We start from the raw sequence: 21,938 nt of genomic DNA on the forward strand, positions 1-21,938 counted from the left end.
CAGATTTCAGTAAACAGTGAATTTGTTACAGTGAGTGGATTTAAGTGAGGAACTCTCCTCTTAAAATGTGTTCATACAACTTGTATACTCTTCCTATTAAAATGCCTTCATGTCGAGTTGTGGACATCTGGGAATTTCATAGGAAAGTAATGAGAGAGAGAGAGAGAGAGAGAGTGTGTTGTTAAATAAAACCCACTATGTCCACTGTAATAAAAACACAGTGTCTTTCGTAGCTCCGTGTGGAGGACCGCTCTCAGGTGAAGGCTTGAAGTCATTTGAAGGGGACGGATGATGAGAGATGACAGGCACTTACGTATATTGCTGATGGGATGCAAAGCCACTGCAAAGATAAAGCCCAGCCCGTATCACCAACCCCCCCCCCCCCCCCCCCCCCCCCCTCATCAGTGCTTGGGGGGAACAAAAAAAAGCATGGAAAGCCAAATGATGCGTTTCATACTGACTATTAACGGGTAAATCGATGCGGCCGAGTTCAACGGCAATCACACAATAGAAAGCATGCAAAGAAACAGACTGAAGATTTTGATGCACATATGTAAAAAGTCCCGAAGGGTAAAAAGCAGCTTCAGTCACCAAGCGGCATGTTTTTCATTAGCTCTCTGTACATAAAGGAATACTGGCCTCTGATCATTGTAGTTTACTAAATAGCTCAAACCTTTGCGTACCATATGCATGTGCCATGCTTTTTTTTTTTTACTTTTTAAATGAAACATCACAACCGAGTGGGTTGATGAGAACAGTGCTGTAATCACTGAGCAGCAGATGAAGTGGAGAGACCTGCTCTCAGCCCCGCTGCCTGAAAAACACGATGATGAGGTCACACTGTTAAGACCAGCAGGCCATCACTTTCTGTCTGTCACATCATCAACGGCACTCTTCATCCCATTTCAGAGCCCCTCATCTGCATACATCACCATACAGGAGAGCAAAGAAACAGACTCAGCGGAGGTCTGTGCACTGTGCATTATGTCCTTGTAGAGGAGTGAGTGTGATGAAGAGGTACTGTACGGTCCATAAGAGACAAAGGAGGAGCATTGAAATAGCCAAAAAAAGAAAAGTGAAGACAAAACCACATGGGTGCTATAAAGTGTAGAAAAAGACAGATGGGCCCACTTACCCGCCTGGTTAGTGGTTATGTTGACTGACGCATACTGAGGGGAGTAGGGGCTCTGATCTGACACCCCGTTGACAGCCTGCACCTCAAACGTGTACTGTGTGTGGGCCAAGAGGTCACTGATGTAGACCCGGGGTTCTGTCAGGCCCAGCTGACGGGGCAAAAACTGAACATTGTCCCCGCAGCGGGTGCAGCCTCCGCGGCCTCCGCCACAGCTCTTGCAGATGATGTTGAAGACCACGTCCTCGCGGCCCCCGGAGTCCCGAGGAGCCGTCCACTCAAGCATCACGGAGGTTTCGTTCACGCTGGAGATGACAGACCGCGGCGCTGAGGGGACAGCTGGAAAATACAAGAGACTCTGGAGTCAACATTTGATTGATCCAATACACAGATGTTTTCTGAAGGAAGCTCTTCTGGACAGTTTACTTTTTCCTTCACAATAATATCTGCAAATTGCAGATGGAAATGTATTCATTCATTTTCAGAGTTATGTATTCCTGGATTCAATTTATTAATTTTACTACACTATTTTTAATGTTCAACCAAAGTTGAGTTAGAAGTGCTGCATTTACTTAGAAAAATTTAAAACTAGCATCAAATGCTCACGGTTGCATTGCTTTGCCAAACAACCATATTGCAGTTATATATCTCTCATGTATTTTATGAATCGTATTGTCGTGATAACTGCAATAAAAAGTATTCCATGTATTACTGTCATGAGTGGAATCAGTGCAGTCAGTATAGATTTGTTAAGAGGTGACCTCTGAAATCTAAGCAGTCCATCCTTGAGTGTGGGTAAATGTTTTTGTGCAAAATTCAAAGAAATGTTCTCAAGGCGTTGTTTAGTTCAGTGTTATCAAGAATGGGATGGACAGCTGATCGAACTGATGTATAAAAGTATAAGACGTCTGGTCGAGGCTGTTTCCACCATGTTACGAGAGAAAGAATACAAAAATTAATCAATCTGGGAAATGCGTATAACCTTCAGTCATAAATTTGAAGTAAGTACTGAAGTACTGAAGGTTGGAACCTAAGATAAGGTGCCAAATAGTGGCTCTAGTGGAGGGGGGGGGGGGGTTCTTTCAAGAAAGTTTGATATGAACTACAAACACTCACAGCTGTACTTTTGCATCACTTACCTTCCATGGAATTGTTCTAATTTTGGGATGGAAGTTGCGTCCTGGATGACATACAGGACGTAGCTGCTATCTCCAATTAAATCATTTCAACGCAGAAGGAGAGGCACTCCACATGCTCACTAAGACACTGCAGGCTCTATGACTGTTCCAAGCTGGCAGCGCCTCTTCCCTCGGGACGTCCGTTTACACTCTCTCATTTTCCATGCTGCTGTCCACTTTGTCAAGTGTTTTCCTAACATTTACTCTTGACAATTTTCTCATGGAGCATCGTATAGAGTTACTGCAGGGGAGCGAGACCTACTGTTTCTCCTACTGGGACATTCTTAGCAGCTAGGCATTACGGGGTGGAAACTTTCCACATGGTGCTGCATGGTGAGTGACAGGCCAAACAAACAAACAATGAGAAGTGTTTATCTTTTACACTCATGTGCACCTAATTATGGAAGACGCACCCTCCACGACTAATGAGATAAACAACTCCACTCCACCCACAACATCCTGCATCTGAATCGATCATTTTTTATTTAACCTCCTTTAATTGGTGGCAATTAACACATCTCCGGCTCTGGAAGGAAGCCCATTGGGGTGCCCTTCTTGGTGTCTCTCATACATGGAAACATAACTCCTCCTTGGCAACTCCTTCCTGGGGAGGATATGCCCTCCCCGCCCACCTACCCCATCTCGTCCCTCCATTAGCTGGCGGGCCGCTCTGATGGGCCCATTCGCTCGCTTTAATCAGGCCGGGCCCTGCTACGCTTAATACGAGTGACGTGACGCTGCTGCTTTTTCATTCACAACAGCTGCTCGACTCCCAGAGCCAGGCTTATGCAAATCTCTTTTGTTGGAAACCATCAAATCTTTTCCCTCCTCTCTCCCTTTCAACACGTAGAGACGGAGAGTGAAGGAAAAACTCTACCAAAACGTTGAAAGGAGCTTTTTTTTCCTCGCCAAGTTTTGTTTTAGTTAGACCACACTCTATGCACTGACTCTTTCTCACATACACACAACCACTCTCCTCCTTCCACTCCATCTATGCTTCTTCCCTCATGCTTCACCCCCTCCATCCCTCACTTTTGCTTTGGTCTATCCTTCCATCCTCGTTTCTTTCTCTCTCTCTCTCTCTCTCTCTCTTGCTGAACCCTCGATGTCAGCTTCAAATTCAAATTCAAATTCAAACAGCTTCATTGGCATGACAAGAGAGAGTCTCGCCTGGACTCATTCTCCGTGCTTGCCCCTCTACAAAGCTACGCGCCCTGGCCCAGTAACCTCTGCACTGGCTTGGAGTACGAGCCTGTGTGATGTTGAGGAGGGGCGGACGAGCCTTGTGTGTTGGGTCAGATCCGTGGACAGCCTCACTATGGGTTTGTCAGCATTGTGTTCGTGCGAGGGACAGCTCTGACAGGGTTTCTCTGTTTGGAGTTACACAGGCTACCACTGTCCTTTGATCCTGGGGCTCGTCTGCTTGCGGGTGTATGATGTCTATGTGTCAAAGAGTTCACGTTTGAAATCAAAGACTTTGGGAGTATGTACTCATGTCTGGGCACTGTGTGGATTTGTATAAAAACACAGCCGAAGTAGCAACATTAGAACTATACATACTTGTGCACGGCATCTGGAGGGGGTCTGAGTCAGTGCGGTAGTATCCGTTGCGGCAAACACAGTTGATGGCGCCTTCACTGGTGGTGCGGCTGTTGATGGGACACTGCATGCAAGGCTCATCTCCTTGGGTTGGCTTGAAGAAACCTGATGGACAAGCTGAAGGACAGGAAGAAGAGGAGTGTCAAATTAAAGCAGTGAAAAAATGTGAAGGTTAAATGTTTCCCCTGTGCCCACAGGGCATCAGATAAAATACAAAGGCCATGAACAAAGGGCTTGGATTCTTTTTTTTAATGAATAGCTGAATAATTTTATCCATAAAATGTCAGAATATCATGGACATTTTTCAAGTTGTGAGGGAGCATGACTCTAAATGCTTTGTTTTTGCTCCACCAGTGAAAACTCAAAGAAATTTCATCAAAATAGAAATGGAATAAAACAAACTATATATATATATATATAAAAATTGTTTAATAAAAATAATATATATATATATATATAAATATATATTATATATATATCAGCGCTTTCATTTCCTGTAGCAGTAAATCCGTAATCACCTATTAATCATTAAATCTGTGAAATGGACGGTGTTGCGATAGACAACCGGGTGAATTTATTTAGTCTCTGTGTTTGAAGTGATTTATTTTGCCACAGTTGGTGACCAGTGGCCAGAATTCAAAGCAACCCAAGACATGAATACATATCAGCAAAACCCTGACACATAAATACACACCACTGAGGCCTTGCATGTGAGGCAACTCTCTGGGGATCTGGCAACACGGCAACATGTTGTAAGTTTGCTTTGAATTATTCACTGTGCTCTAGTTGCCTGAAACATCTCTGAAGTGCCCTGCTTTCTGTTAAGAGCCCTTTTAAGGGCCTCTCTCTGGAAACCTGGGAGGAAAGTTACATTCACGATAAAGACAAAGATGAACACACACTGCTGCTGCGATTATAGTCCGTGTTTGTCCATCTGTGTAGTATTTGGGTGAATCACAGGCTATATAAGGGGTGAATCTGTTTTTGTGTGGCCATAAGCGTCAGTCATTGCAGTGATAAACAACCTAACTTAGCTGTCTGTGAAATCCCCTTATCCTCTCCTGAGTCACATTCTGCCTAAACGTTCACTGCAACAAAAATAAAATAAAAAATAAGAAAAAAGAAAAAGGAGAAAAAAAAAATAAATAACCCTTTTCCAGCATTTGCTCTTCCATCATGTAAGGAACATTTTTTAAAATATATATCTCAGGCCAAAGCGGCTAGAGCTTTTGCTTCAGGTAATCCAGCTCCCACCTGCTCCTCTGATAAAGGAGAAAGTACAGAGGTGTTGTAAGTACAGTAAAATAAGAAATTCTCACACGGGACGTAGTACATCACTAAAGTTCAACAGCCTCAGGTCTGTCAGTGCTGTTTTGTGTGTTTGTTCTTGTGGCAATGGTGCAAAATGGATAAAAGGAGACACAAAGAAGCTTTTCCGTTAGTTTAGAATCATTTTACTACTTTGATATTAAATGTTGACTATTCATAATAAAATATATATATATATATATATTCCAGCATCACAGCTGATTTTTATTATGATCATTTCTTGTTTTAACATTTCAACCAATTTGTTTCACTCATTATGGGAACAATGTTTCCTATTTTGTCCATGTTTCTGAAAACTTAAACACAACATGTCATCTTCTACACTGTACAGCAATAAAATGTACAGCCATTATTTCATTCGGAGACTGTTTCAGTAATTACTGCTTGACTGTAGCATCTGGAATATGGAAACATCTGTAGCTGAAAGTCCCATGTAAAAAAAAAAAAAAAAAAAAAAAGAAGGCAGCAAATCACAGGGCGGAATTAGTCCAGGTCCAATCCATGTTTATGTTAGACAGACACATCACTGTACTCAGAGACCCTACAGGCCTGGAATTAATGCTCCTTTTCCTCTTGTAACTCAAAAGTGCATTACTCAGAGTCATCACCTACTAAATCTGTCCGCCGCATAATGATCCATGCAATTGTGACCATACAGCCACTTCATAAAAGCAAAAACACTAAAGGCTGGAGAATTGGCGTTTTCAAATTAAATATGTATTTTGTAAATAAGTAAAACATTTGATGGTATTTTCTTCTATGGTAACTGAAAATGGACGGACAAAACAATGTATGTTGTTGTTGTTGTTGTTTTACTGGCACTGGCAAGCTGAATCGCTGACTCAAGAGGGTGATTTGAGCGGCTCAATAAGATAAGCCAAAGTATTAGTTTAAAATGGACAAGGTAGAAACGGCTTCAACAGCATCAATAGGCCTCAGTTTTAAAACAGAATCTGATCTGCTTTCATTAAAGGCCGAGAATGTCAAGTCTCTCTGGGTTCAGCTGCTGAAGAGGAGACACCATGTCAGTGAAGTTACACTTTGAAACGGGAAATGTGTGTGTGTTATGTTTCTGTAATCACGAATATCTGTGGCAATGAGGGCGAATCCAAAATAAAACAAAACAACAAAAAGAAAGTAATCTTAAATATCTCTTCACCAAGTATTAGCTCTGACATGTTTTTCTTCTTCCATGATTGATGGGGTAAAAGGTTCTGGGTGTAGAGCGAAACATGAGGCCTGGACATTCACACTGCCAGTCAACAGGCTATGTGAATGAGGCCCAGGCAACAGCTATGTGGGGAATTGGGACTGAACCTCGGCGGCCACAGTGAGGTCTATGGGAGCGCGGCGCTCCGAGGAGGAACACTAAAGGAGACGGCATAAAGAGGTAGAGACGGGGGGAGGGAGAGAGAAGTGTAAAGACGGAAACAAAGAGACAAGAGGGGAGTAGGTGGGGAAGGGCTGTGTTTGGGGAGTTTTTCAGGCTGGTAATTCAGCGTGTTACTGTGCCCTCAGTGAATGTACGTGCTGCAACAGTATGCACACTGTGCATAACAATCAGAACAATGACTTTTAAAATCTGCACAGGAGGAAGAGGGTGAAAAAAGTGGATGTGCTTCAATATTCCAGTGCTGGATGGCGCAGTGGTGGGTAATGGAAATTTTCCCACCGACACCACAAACATCCACAGACTCCGTTCTCTCAGCTACTATATGTCTGTTCGATTTAGTGTGAAAATTACAGAAGAAAAAATGTATACACTTTTATTCTTAACTTGTCTGTTTGTCAAAATTTAATTCATTTCTATTAAATTTGGTGTTTCAGGTTTGTATGCTGTCACTTGTGCCTTTAATTAATTTGTTTTACTTTTTGTGAGAAATTCATACATACATGACAAGCATGTTGGATTTATAAGATAAATGTGTTTTACAAAGAGGAAGGCACGTTAATTCTAAGAAACACTGACATATACTGTATTCACCAAGTGTTTCTAATGTCATCTTGGCTGTCGATATTGATATATATTTATATATTAATTTGATATATAATATATATATATTTTTTTGTTAATGTTTAATATGGAGAACCGGTTGGGTAGGACTTACATCATCATGATACTTCAAATTGTGGCAATTATTAAAATTCATTACAGTTAAAACAAAACAATATTACTCTGAAGTATTAATTAAAAACTCTCAGCAGATTTCCCATTCTTTGTGTTTCCTCCTGTGACAAAGCTTTTTCATCTGGCACCTCATAAATTTAAAGAATCCAGCTTGAGAGGACACAGTATTATATGTCTTGGCATGCCTCTCCGCCCTGCCACGGTCATTATTTTTGGGAAATATTTGGGGAATTTCCACTTTACATACAGATGACAGATTTTGAGAATTGCAAAGTTGTCTGGTGTCAGAAGTAGAGAAGCAAAGATGTGTCGAGCAGTGATTAAAAAACAGATCAGAGTTTTAATTCCCTACCTCCCGCCTGCCCAGATTGCTGATGTTGAGCTGTTTGATCACCATCCTGGCAGTCTCACTCAACATGTGCAAGCTAAAGGCTGTTTCTTTGGAAACACCCCGACCCCCCACCCAACTTCACATATCCTCCTGGCAAGAAGAGTTAATTACTGTCAGAATATTCACTGACAACAGCCTCTCTGTTGTTCCTGCTTCTTATACCTTTACAAGAAAAATCAAGAAAAATAAAACAAAACAAAACAAAACAGAAAAAAACATGCTGCTAATAATATCGTTATTAGCAGCAGATCTCTGGGGATGGCAAATATGGATTCTGGAAGTGGGACAAACAATGAAATGTTTGTCAAAAAGAAAACGCTAAACAGAAAAGCATTATGGGAATTTATAAACACTTCAAACTCAATTTAGTAGTTGATGTGTCAAAAGGTCCAGATCACCTTAAATTGCTTCCAGAGGCTCAGCAGGAATATTCAGTCTCTAATCTTATATTTGAAAAACCTAGCAGGGCCAGACAGTTTTGTTTCCAATGTTCCGTGATCATTTAAAGACTCAAGTATTAGATGACTTTTGTCTAACATGGAGTCCTAAAACCCAAACTGAATAACACCTCCCTCACACACACACACACACAATCCAAACCTCCGGCTGCTTGCATTTGTCTTGTTTAGGACTTTTAATAACATATAGTGACATAAAGGCTTTAATTATGGCCTTCTGCAATCGACTCTCTGAATAAAAATAGGGCTGCTTAAGATGTGAGAAATAAGTCAATGGAAGGGTGCTAGTCAGTTTTTACAGCAGGTAATTTGCTGGTTGTTTCAAAGGTTTCCTGCATATTACAGCTGGAGAGATTTATAGCAGAGCGAGGATGAGACCTGCAGCTAAATCCGAATCCGAATCCTTCAAAGTCTGTGTTTCTGTGTGAGGGTATTTCTGTGTGTGAGAGTGGAGAGGAGGAGGAACATACATAAAGAGAGAGGCAGGGAGTGTTGTTTTCAGCAGTGATGCCGACGTGACCAGCCATACTGGAAACGCTCGCTGTGAAGCTGGCTGCTTTGACTGAGTCAGCGCGCACACGCACACACAGAGCTAACAGAGTGTGGCTAAACAAAGACAGGGCATTTGACATTTCCATCATGGCTGCCTGAGCAGTGTTGTGCACTGTCAGCTGGCTGATACCAGGTGCTCCTACGTCAGGCCACACCTACTGAAGGTGGAGAGAAATAACAAAACAAAAACAAAAACAAAAGAAACACGGATACCCCCCTCCAGTCTTTTCCACCCACCATCTCTCATCTCCAGCCGCTGACAGAGGGGCTCTTTGTCCGGCAGTCTGGGGCATCACAGCAACAACAGCACACCCCTCTGGCCCCCTCTTCCCCGTTTCCCCTTATCCCCCCTTTTCAGGATACGGTCCCTTCTTGCCTCCCCCCACCCAAAAAAAAGAATCTGCTTTATTTAATGAACACACTATTAAAGAAGAGACAAGGGAGACAAAGACAGGCAAGGTGTGTGTATGTGTGTGGTGTTCAGGGTGTGAAAGAGAAAAGGCTGGAGAGGTAAAAGAGAGCGAAAAAAAAAAAAATCAGAGGTGCGAGGTTTTGTGAGCGCAGCAGGAAAAAGTGCTGAAAGCAATGAAAATGGCCAACGTCAGAGGGAGTGTGTGTGTGTGTGTGTGTGTGTGTGTGTGCGCTGGGTATTTCCCTGTATTCCATTGTGACCAAAGAGGCCACTGCATTGAGCCACGTACAAGTTTGGACTTCTGTTTGCTTTGGTGCTGGTGCCTGTAAAAACTATTTATGTGAATGACTGTGGGGACAGATCAGAGAGCCTTCGCAGAGAGATATGTTTCTTGTTTTTTGGAGAAAAAGATTGGATTGAGACAACCTGTTAGCTTTTATAGCAGCTTTCTCATTACCTCTACCATCCTACAAACACAAACAGAGACCGGCAGCCTTTGAACTGGTCACATCTAAGCAAAGCGTAACGTTGTGAAAAGACAGTCGCGGCCGCAGCTCAACCAGGGGAGAGCAGCCACGACTTCTCTGTCTGTTCCTGGGAGCGAGGACAAGCCAGCCTGTCCACCGTCTGCCTTAGCACTTCCACAGGGAACACTAGCTTGCACTGTTTGCAACACAGGGTCTCCGCAATTCAATTAGGAACCAAGTCCTACTCGCCATCTAATTCAATCAGGCTTGTGTGAAAGCTATTAGACAACTGGCATTCGCTTCACCCCACACATACTGGCACACAAATGAGATATTCATTTCTCCCTCTGGGTTTCCATGTCTGGTGCAATTAACAGGTTTGAGACTCTGCGTGGCTTCTCACACTGTAAGCCAGGACAATGCCAGTGTGCGAGGGCGCCACTGATGACCTACAAGGTGTGAATCAGGCTACTCTCCCACTCAAGGTGAGCGCAGGGTCATTTAAATGGGTTAGTTTCAAAGAAACTCCTGTGTGATGTTGAGTAAACAAGGCAAAATGACTTTAAACAAGTCAGACACTTTCACAAGCTCACGCAACGAAAAAAAAAAAAAAAAAAAAAACAACAACAAAAAAACCCCACCGCAGCCACTTAATGATTAGTTGCCTTATTTAACTTTAGTAAATCCCACGCTTTAAGCTTTGGGAAAAGGCTTCAGATTGGAACTAAGTGACTTAAGAGAATCACCCAGCAGTACATTTTTCATTAATCTGTCATCTTTTTAAACACCCCCAAACTCATGTTTGCTGATGCACACAGCATACCTATAGGTGCAAAGCTGTGTGTACCATTGGGTATGGGAGTACAAGGGGGATGATCAGGAAGCGACCTCTCCTTCTGTGCCCCTCAGCAATTTACTCAGAGCTGCATCTCCTCTGCAGTTGTCACAGGGATCACCCCCCCCACCCACCACAGCAGGCTCCTCTGAGACAGATTAGGAACCAAAGTGAGCAGCAGATTAGCTGGAAATGTGGGACACCTGGGGAATGAGCTCCGAGGGTGCAGGCACCTCAAGAGGCTCAAAGAACACACACATGCAACACATGTAGTCTACACACTCCCAGGAAACTGAGAAACACATGTGGAGACACACACACACACACACACAGAGCTCATTTAATTCCATCTTCTTCCGATACACATACATCAACACATAAATAAGCAAAGGCCGTAAAGAGGAAAGCTGCTAATAAACCCTATCTGGCCGCTGCCCAGAGGACAATTTCAGCTCACACTGCAGGGGCTTAGCCTCATATATGTGGCACATATGCAAAGCTCACCATCACAAGGTTTGGTATTTACAAGGACACAAAGAAGCGCGGAGCACTGTTCAGAATGTCAGTGGCAGCTAAAAATACCACATAAGGGAAATATTAGTCATGTAACAACTGGTGTAAATTAATTTCCCACTAATTGACCTTATTTCTCATCCTGAACTTTGGCTGTAAATAATACATGTGAGTGACATGGTATAGATTTACTGACTGTGTGTTCACAGGTTCCCTACTTTAAATACTTTCTTACAGATCTATACAATCAGTGACCATAGAAATCATAGAAAGTTGGAACAGCAAAATGTTGCACATGTACGCGACAAATATTTTCTTTCTGTTACTAATTATTCTAAATATTATTTATGACTCTTGCATTCATCTTTAATTTGCAAAGATGCTGTAGTTTCCCAAAGCACAACATGATGTGTTTAACCATTCTTTTTAAAAACAGATAAAAACTCTTGATAATTGCCATAAAAATATTAATTAATTGACATTGTGTTGATCAAGTAATTTCAGAAGATATAAACTTAATTTGTGTGCACAGAGATGTACAAACGCACGTTGTACCACCTCACTGCTCAAACCCTTTCTGGAGATGTGCGTCATTCCCATGTGGCAAATGTTAGTTCCTTGATTCAAACAACCCTGGCAGAGTGACTCTGTGTTCAAGATCACAAGGCTCTCATGATGATCATCAGGTCATAAATACCAAAGAGAGGGAGGAAAAAAAAAATTGTGAAAACTATCTTAACCACAGTATTTCCATACTGTCTGATAACTACCATCTGTCAATAGAAGAGGAAACAGAGATGAAAGGGGAGTATCACTGGAGCCATGCATGCAGCACAGTAATAACGTCTGGAATTTTCACTGCTCTCTCATTCTTTCTTCTTCTTTTTACCATTTTTTTTTTTCAGCAAGGGGGAGGGAAAAAAAAAGGAGGCACAAACGTGGAATGGTGAAATTACAGGCATCTGAGCCAACACATATACGCGCAGAGTAGGAATATGAACAAGGCTGGAGGGTGGGTGGCTGAGGGGGAATAAAGCGGAAAGGGTCATTTCATGCAGGCAGATCACTTGACAGCTTGCTCTCCAGAGGATGGAGGGGTCCAATCAGGCTGCTGGTGGACCCCTTCGCTACACTGGGCTGCAGATGGCTGGGGTGTGGCAGGAGGCAGCCCCTTTTGTCGACATTAATCTCCATTTAAGATGCCTTGTCAACCTTCAGCATCCACAATGCACAGGAACTGGCTACCTTGTGTTCCATTATTTGTAATGACAGATCATTACCTGAGCAGGAAAAAAAAAAGTCATTTAATGCACATAATGGTACATAATTTGAAATTATGGTGTAGTCCTCCCTAATCTGCCCACCAATTGAGCCTCTGTGCTCACACGGGGTAATTAATTCAGTCAAATTCTGGGGCTTATTGCATATGGGTGGGAATTAGCAGATGTGAGCGTATTGCTCAGTGGTTAGAAAATAGTCTAATGCTAATTAATTAATTCAACCATTTTTGTACCATGATTAAGAATTAATTGCTTTGCAGTGCTAATTTAGGATGACGTGGTAAATCTATATCCAGTCACATCTGGGTTTTAAATTTTTTAAACCTGCTCAGAGAACAACAGCCTCAGTTTCTCGTTCCTCCTCCCACCATCCACCCCCATCCAGGCGATGCCTCTCATCTTTGTGGGAGTTCAGACTGTTGCATAAAGGTCTTCCTCTTCCAAACAAAAGGCAGTCTGGGCCAACTTAACCTCGCATGCAAACTGAAAGTAGAGATGCCAAACTTGTGACACAGAAAGCCATTTATTTTCTGCTTGTCCTGCTACTGATGGCACTGGTGAGTGGAGATAACTACTGTTTTTTTACGCACTGCACTAACTGAGTGGCTGTACACTGTTTTGAATTTGAGACAGGTAGGAAATGAAGCGACTCGGGTTCGATCAGATGACAGATTGTGAAGCAGTCTTTGTTGAGACAAACAAAAGAATTTGGGCAGCCTCCACTCGCCCTGGCCCTTGTGGGAACATGTCACCTGCTGCACCACAGCACGCAGGAAACCCCCCCGCCATCAGTGGGTGTAATGAAGAGTTCCTCCAGTTGCACTCGTTCGTGCTCCGTCTAAACCTATGAGTCATCAATATATTATCATGGTGTTTGTGAGTAGGGCTGTGTTTACACTGCATGCTGCCCTAGACACACAGATCGATGTGTCTGAACTCCACATCAGTTCTGACTCGGACTGTCAGTCCCCCAGCCACCCAAACCCCCAAATGCGCCCTTTGCGCAAGGACAGCTAGTTGCTAAGGCAACAGGAGCCATTGCCATGTAAGGCGGCTTCTGCGCCCCGTTCCGCATGCTGCACCCAGACCTCGCAGCCCCGATCACAGCTTCAGACTGCTGATGACAGTGGGTCTGGGCGGAGGTGGAGGTAGAGGAAGGAGAGAGGCGCAACGAATGGCAGATAAATAACCTCGGTGACCTGCTGAACACAACCGGCGGGTTGGGCTGGAATTCACATAATTGTCTTGGCAGAGATAAGAAGCATTGCACGATGATTTACTCTGCCTGGTCCGTGAAATAAACACTAAGTTAAAAGTTTTCGAGGCTGCTGGAATTCGTAAAGAAAAAAAAAAAAGAAAAAAAAGATGTTGATTTCAATCTAGCCTTGCCAGCCTTTCCTGGCCAAGATAACATCCCCAATCACTGGCATGTTGGCTAATACAGGTGTGAGGGAAGCAGGGAAATGAGTGGTGGGGTCCTTTGTGCCCAGAGGCAGATGTAAGAAATAGCTGACAGAGGCAATCACCGCTCAGTGTGTGTGTGCCTTTCTGTGTGTCCGTGTTTGTAAAGGAAAGCACAGAGAGCAACAGAGAGCAGGACAGAGCGAGGGAGAAAGTGAGGGGGAAGGACAGAAAGGGGGAGCTTTACCAGAATCCAAACAAAGGCAGCGAGCAGCAGCTCCAAGCTCGGTGACAGAGGCTCCCCAAGGTGCAGTCTAGCTGATGGACAGGTGGCATAAAGGGGACTGCATGTCGTCCAGTCAGTGGGGACAAGAGGGGTGTCATGGGGAAGGGGGGGGCGGAGGAAGGGAGGATGTAGGGGTGGGGTGGTGGTGGGGGGGGGGGCAAGGAGCAGCTGGTGCTGATTCCTGTCACTGTCCCTGTGTAACCCTCCAATGCACACATACAAACATACAGAGAACACGAACACACACACACACACACACACACACACACACGCCTCAAACAAAGCACAAAAGATAAACAGTGCCCCGAGCGGGTCTGAGAGTATCATGTTCGTGGGCCGGATTTTATATCTTCAGCCATCTCTCTCCCTGGAGTGCTTTTATTAAAGATTATATCAAATCTTCTGACCACAAGCATTTAATGAGGCAGCAGTGAGTCTGAGCAAATTCTATTATCCATCTGATCTACAAGAGGAAAAACACAAAAACAAAAACAAAAAAACAACAGCTGTAAAGTGCCTCATTCGCACGCACACTTGCACCCAAGTAGAACACACATGTTTGACTGGAGATTACTTAATAATGAAACAAAGAGGAGAACCTAACAATTCGCTCAACAAAATATTTTTAGTGCGTTGTTTTTGTTCAAAAGCCAGTAAGTAGTAATATAAATCTCTTCTTCTTACAGGGTGATGAAAATATTTAAATAGCTATCTCATTAACAGTCCCATGACTGTGAATATTTTTTTGAGATCTTACAAGTGGCTGAGAATAAAACATGTGCCACTCAGTCAGCGGTAAAACTCTCATGATCATGTGACCCTGAGTCAGCCTCGCTTGTCAACTGGATAATAAGCTCATGAAAATTCAATCAGTGGCACGCCACACCAGACGAGCCGCCAAAGCCTGATTTCACCTGGTGTCGACGCTCAAAGATGAACCTTGGAGGGCTGAAATCGCACACAAAACACACCCATAACCTTTTCTGTGCTCCATCACACCTGTGCCTGAAAAGGCTGGCATTGTTGGGAGGAGATTCATTTGAAGACTTTAATAGCTGCTACTTAGAAGTAGAATACATTACATAGCCGATTCACGACTGCAGTGTGAGGTGGTGGCCCGAGCAATTTTATACGGAGAGAATAGATCGACTAATTAGCCTTTAAATATATCATTGATTCATCTCAAAACAAGGGATCCCGAGCTATTCATCCGCCGGCTCTGCGTCTTCTCCCCCTCTACGACTACATCCTTAACCCTGATAAAGGAGGGGCTTGGCTGGCTGGTCTCCCTTCCATTTGTCCTAATCAATGGAGGCTGTTCAGCTCAGACCCAGGGGGTCAGTGAAATTAAGTACCCAGCTCACACAGAGAGGGATCGGGCCAATGCTGGGCAAGAGGGGGGAGATAGGCGAGCCCTCTGTTACCTTGGCAACTTCACTGCTGGCGAGTTTACCCCGGTATATTCCTCCAGTCTAACTCTTCTCCCCTTGTTACGATGGTTTGCACCAAAATGGCTGCTCTCTGAGAGTAGTCATGTGGAACTGCGGGTGACTCCTTAAAATACTTGGAAATATGAAAACAGACTGTGGCAAAAAAAAAAAAGCTGTTTCTTTTTTAAAGCCGTAAAATGTATGTTTATTCTTCTACAAGAATAAACCCGCCTCTTTGTGTTTAGAAAATTATATTTGAATGTTCATGGTCAATAAATTGACACAAATAAACATTACCATATAACCAATATAAACATTTCAGTGCTGCTTCGTGAGCAGCACAGTCATTTCTCACTCTGGACACTCCTTCCAAACAAGTTCCAAGTATTGATTTTGAGATACACAACCCTGAGGTGAGCGATAATTATTCTACACTACTGCAGATTCTTCATCACCATGGATTGAAGTTTCAAGTGCTGTATAGATCAATAAATAAATGGTTTTATTTAGCTTTTAACATGTGTTGTATTTCACAGTATAACTAAACCAGGGAGGCAGGAAGAGGAATGGATAGTCCGTTTACCACAATACAAAGATGTTTCCTCTTCATGCAATCACTGATTCAGTGTGTTTTGTAGCTGTATAAAACAGTTTCTCTGCTGGGATTGTTCCCTCACTCTACCAGGCGGCGGCAATCTGCTCCTCAACAACTGGGATTTTGAAGGAAGGAGAAAGCGACTGTCTCTCTTTTTGATGTACTTTGGATTTAGTTTTTACTCCACGGCCTACATAAAGATAAATTTATGTATGATACGACGTTACTCCACACTTTAACTAATAGTTCCATACTAGCTGACTTGACAGCTTTGTTTGTATGTTTAAATAGCCGTAGAGTATGTGGAAAACTGCCTGTTTCATTAATTGGGTTGTGGGGAAGCTGGTCTTCATCAGTTGACGGCTTTCGTCCTCGTTGATGGGGTCATGGAGCCACACCCGACACACGTTGGAGAGTCTCACTGAGGCCTGTATCTCAATCATTCTGTCAGGATTTGCCGTATGACTAAAATTCACCACTCAAACATGTCCTGGACATATAACCTGACTGCTACCCACCTACCCTGAAGGCATAGCTTTCCCCTTGGCACGTCTCAGCACATTCCAGCACCGCATATCTGACATAGTCACGCAGGCCGGCACATATCATCTTTGACGTTAATGCCGAGGTGCTGAAAAGGTCATTGTAAAAATATAATGGTTGAGTAGATCTCTCTACCTTCTGGGGGGACAGCTACTGTATTTACTCATATGATGACAGCAGTGTGAGTCATCAAAACCATATCTGTTTGTGCCCTCTGCAGACCAGCAATTTACAACAAAGGAAGACCGATGGCAACTGTCCAATAAACATCCACATTTACCTTTACCGTAAGCGGATCCATGCCAAAACCTAGTTTTGCAGTCAGGATGGTTGCCACATGTTAGTGAAGGTGTTAGAGGCAGTTTGAAATGAGCGAGAGGCTGAAAAAAGGGAGACTGGCAGATTAGTCTTCGGTTCCTGGAGACAGCAGGATTATGCCAGTAAGACCGGTGGGGGTCATGTCAGTTGCACTCAGCCTAGAATCCCCTTTTACTGCAGACCTGGATGAAATGTCATTCCTTACACATGTTTTAACCTGGCTACAATACCAGATAGAGTTGGTTTTCAATAAATTCATGCCAGAAAAAGAATAAAGAAAATTTGTGTAACGTGTGTGTTAATGGCTCAGGTTTCCTGAACTCTCAACTCCGGTTCCAAATACTTCAAAACAAATGGGGGAAAATTATGTGCAAAAACTATTGCAGCAAGTCTGGCATAGACAGAGAGAGAGGAGGTGGGCTCCAGACTCAGTTAGTCTTGCTTTGCTGCATGGAAGTCTGATGAGGAAATGGCAAGGGCTTCCATCCAAGACCTTCGATTTGTGGACTTCTGTCAAGGCCCTTAACCAGAGACATAAGCAATCGATTAAAGAAAAAAGGAAAGTCCTACTTGCAGTGCTGGGTGGTGTTTTATGGGCTCTTTCCTTGGACCACATCAACAGCCTCTGACAAGTACATCAGACTTCCAGTGTCCATCAAATTGGTGTTTGATGCTCCAGCTGTTACTCACATTCTGTGTTAGTGCGGTTTCTGTATTCAGCAGGAACATTAACAACTTCTTCCTCTGACTACTGCCATCGTATAGACAGAGACGTTCTTAGTATCCAACCTTTGGTTGCTATGTCTTTTTCTGGATAAAAGATCTATTCAAAATGTGTTCCGCAGGGCACTGGAAGGGGCCCCCTAGGTGGTCAAATACTTCCTTATCAGCACAGTAACAGGTTCTGGCTCGACAAGCTCAATTAGCTAGCGCTTAGTGCAGTGTATGAGAAGACAAGCTCTCAGCACGAGGCCCATATCAACAGAACCAGGGAGATGACAGACAAACCAGGCCCACAAAGGCCTGATTGTGGAGGTGCCTGGAAGGTCGGTGAATGGGCGAAGCGAGGGGAAGGAGTTGCGCTCTCGGCTGATAAGAATCTTCCATCTGAATGACAATGCCAGAGTAGAAAGTCTTCCGTATAAATTACTTTAATAAGTTTCAAAATCCTTCAATGAGCACAACAGAAAGTAAATGAGCTTTAGAAGAAAGGCTGTTCTATTAAAATTGAGAATATTGGGTATCTGATACATCGTTTCCTTTTGCATACTTCAGTATTAACTGACAATGAAAGACAGCTCGTGGCATGCCTTGGAGAGGGCAGCTGTGCGACTTGGAAGGGCAAAAAGATAAATAGTGAGGTGTTTAGGCATGTCATCCAACTGTTTTGATTAAACAATGATAGTATTTCAGGATCCCAGCTGCCATGAATAGAATAACAGCGATCCTGTTGACGCCCATCCCTGTTGCAACACTACACCAACAGATAACGACACGTCACAGCCATGATTTCAATCATAGGCAGTCATTCAGCAATGGGAAGCTTGCCCGCTGGCATGGTGTAAACACAGATGGAATTTAAGCCATCTTTTGCCAGGCTTTCATTGGCCCCTTTCCCCACATTGCCACACTTTAAACACTGTGAATGATCCGTACTTAATCATGCTGCTCGCAGGCCCAGCAGATTCTCATAATCTCACAACTTTGCACCGTGTCGTGATGAAACAGCTCCTGACAGCCTCGGGAGCAGTGCTCTGATAAAGATTTCATAAAAACAAATGCTTTAATATTCCTACTCTCACACAGGGTTCCGGCACCGACACGTGTACTCATGCTTCCAAGCAGCCATCATAAGTACATGATGGCTCTTTGGCCTGTGCCACAAAAACCGAGATGTGTCTGCTCAGAACATATGGAGTCTTCTACCTCCTGTAGCCTGGAGACAAAAAAAAAAAAAAAACCCACACGATTAAAAAAAGAAAGAAAGAAAACTTAACTACAAGCAATCTGTTGAAATAGGTCATTATGCTGTGAATCCAGCATGTCCCCAAATCAATACGCGAATTGCTATATTTAGTAAGAAGGTCGCAAGGAGGAGTTATCGAGGCTCTGCAAGGAATGAGTGACATCAGTGTATCAGCACCGTGCTTGAGTCTAGCCTGCTTATTTTAGATGCAGATGGCTCCAAAGTGTCTTCTCCAGTGAGAGGTTTCTCTCTGTGGAGAATCGAGATATCCCTCATGGTGGCGGGAAATGTCACATGCCGCTCGGTGTCAATGTCACCACGTTAACCTTCAAGGCTCTGTGTGGAGAAAATATAATGTACGGTCCTATTCTATGTCACTCAGTGGAACGCCTAAAAGTAATGACATGTTGGAGAAAAAATCTAATCACAATAGCTTTCAGAGACATACTGGACTTTAGCACTGACATTAAATCCATAATGTGAAGCAACACATGCCAGTGAAAGCTCAAAACTGTGCCAATTCATTTCTTACTGGAGAAAGGAGAGAGGAAACCACTCCCTTGCCAAGGGCAAAATATCATGTATTGTGTTTAAGGGAGACATACTGTGTGTCTACACTGTATCATGATCTCTTCCTTTTAGATGCTTTCCCTTCTCTCCATCTCACCGGCTCATTCTAACTCTGCCCCCCCCCCCCACCCCCACATGTGCCGACAAGGTCTGTCTTGTTTGTTTCAGCCAAAATCTTCAGCATCGTCGTGACTTTGCACGGTGGACAAGAAGCGAAGACAAGGGGAGAGCAGAATCAAAACAACCTCATTAATATCTGTGACTAATGTATTCCAGACGGCCCTTTAAGCCCGTTACTTCACAGAGACGAGATGCCTGCATTGTGAGGGGAGGCAGCGGTGGCCCTGGTGTGTGTTGAGACGGTATCATACTGAGTCATTTGGCGCGGATGCAATGAAAACACCCCACACATGAAAATGTACTGATCTGGCCCCCACCTAAACCGCCCGAATAACTCTGGGGAGACCACACAGCATTGAGATGGCCACAATAAACCACAACACTGGTCCCAGCACGAAGTGAGCATTTCCCAGGCATCAATACACTCTGAGGCCAGTCAAGGCTTTGTAGTAAACATTGGCGGGTGGTTAATGTCCGGTCCGGAGAAGTTGGGTACGTGATTTTTCTGTTCAGCCGGTTAACTGTGTCTCGCAGTTTTTTTAGTGCCAGACTCTCTCCCCTCCATTCTCTGTGACTAATAAACATTTAATGCACAGAGCTTTGCAGTGCAGCAAGTCAATGTTTTCAGAAAATAGAAAATCGAAGCCTGACCTAAAGTACTTCATATTCCTTACTTCTTTAATGTCAATGCTAAAATCTCAATAGCAGTAATGGATCTGCAACAAGTGATATCAGTTTTCCCTTGCTGGGAAATAGAGTTTGAAATACTGAACTTGGGCAAAGCAATTCACAAACAATGAAGATATTGATTTATACCCAAGGTAAAATTAAGTGCATCAGCTCTGCTTTCTTTCTTTTTTTGTACTCATGGGCAATTAAATGCTCATTTTACTATATGAAGAGCAAATGTTATGGTGCTTTGTATTACCAGAAACTTGTGGTGTATTGAATTACACAGCACGGAAAGGCTATACTTCCGCCTAATAGAAAGAAATTAAAGCGTAATTACTGTCTAATTTTCGAGCATGATGGGGACGTAAAAACATTGTTATATCACAGCACCGTATTTTAAGTCATGCTGTGAGGTGCACAGGAAGAGAATGTTATTTTTCCACACAAGGCAAAACAGAGCAGCCTTCTCATTAGCTTGTTGTTTACAGTCTCACCTCTTCCTTCTCGATATAAATTCAGTATAAACAGCGAATCCCTGAAGGTTTTATAGCATAAACTGTGGGAAAACAACTCTAATCACAACCCAAAGACCTAAAGGTGGAGAGGAAGTTGGGAAGAGGGAGGGAATTGTAATGATGATATTCTCACCCATAAACCATGCACTGGTAGAAATATTCTGACCAGATAGGGATTAGCCTGGTAGATTGTGCTGTGCCTTTCATCTTCCAAGGGGGAGCTACAAAAGGAAAAAGAAGGGTATCCTTTAGATGAACCCAGCTCTTTACAAGACTTATGAGAATGAGGGAAAGCGTGTCGAACTGTACCTTTCAGGCTAAAGCTAGGGAATTCCAGAGGAGAGTGGAACGGCTCATTATATTGAGTAATTTATTTGGTTAGCAGCTGCCCAGGGGGATGTAAAAAAGTTTTAACATCCAGAAAATTTTGTAAGTAGTCCATTTACAAAGGCGTGCTGTCGCCTGCAGCAACGGAACGCCATCCCCCTCAACAAGGCTTCGGCAATTAAACCAGGCCACTGGAGCCAAGATTGTTTTCCTGCCCAGCATCAAGTACACTCATCCTGCACAATTAATGCCTTAATTGACTACTGTGACAAACAAGTAAACGTAGGGAGCAAGCATATTAAATAAGAGAAACAAACTGATGGCGTGCGACAGGACACAAGAAAACGAGTGCATCATTGGAAAATATTGTGCACTCAGCATGTGCTCACAAACAAGATAAGGCTTTAATTTTCTCTAGCCATGCTAACAATAGGTTTATGGGATAGTAATGTTGGTCTGGTCATTCAGCACTTTGTTCATTTTTAGTTTTTTTTTTTGTCCTGGAAAAATCCAGGTATTCAATTTTTTTGCAGCTTACCATAATATTACACGTGCAAGTTTTTTTATACTTATTTTCTTGTTTTGCTTTACTATCTGTTAAACATAAGTTTAATGTCTTCTTAATGTTTTTTTTTCCCAATTGCCTTGTTTTCATAGTGCTTTAAATGCCATTTTATTTCCTTTTTTTTTTCATACCTGTCCGTCTGAATGATGCATTGTAAACTTTCCTTCCCTTGTCAAATAGTCTTTTTTAAGTGACAGAGATTTGAGATGTTATTTTAATTTGTTGAAATTAACACAACTACCTATAATTATGAAGACAAACAAAACGTTGATTGCTGAACGTAGTAGTTGATGCGATGGAATAATGACACCATCTACATTTCATCTGGGGGCCCTTAAGCTTGTAAGTAAATCTTT

At 43.0% G+C, this 21,938-nt stretch overlaps 1 protein-coding gene across 3 annotated transcripts in view; it reads right to left on the reverse strand.

Annotated features, from left to right (window-relative positions):
* ephb2b (eph receptor B2b) overlaps positions 1 to 21,938 on the reverse strand; it is a 112,954-nt gene that overhangs the window by 27,636 nt on the left and 63,380 nt on the right. For all 3 annotated transcript variants that reach the window (XM_029501270.1, XM_029501269.1, XM_029501271.1), the window contains exons 4-5: positions 3,871 to 4,026; positions 1,136 to 1,471 (exon numbers count right to left, since the gene is read on the reverse strand). In XM_029501270.1, coding sequence (XP_029357130.1) covers positions 1,136 to 1,471; positions 3,871 to 4,026 — 492 coding nt within the window. The remainder of the gene's footprint in view (positions 1 to 1,135; positions 1,472 to 3,870; positions 4,027 to 21,938) is intronic.

The sequence above is a fragment of the Echeneis naucrates genome, chromosome 5 (assembly GCF_900963305.1).
Source record: "Echeneis naucrates chromosome 5, fEcheNa1.1, whole genome shotgun sequence".
NCBI lineage: Eukaryota > Metazoa > Chordata > Actinopteri > Carangiformes > Echeneidae > Echeneis > Echeneis naucrates.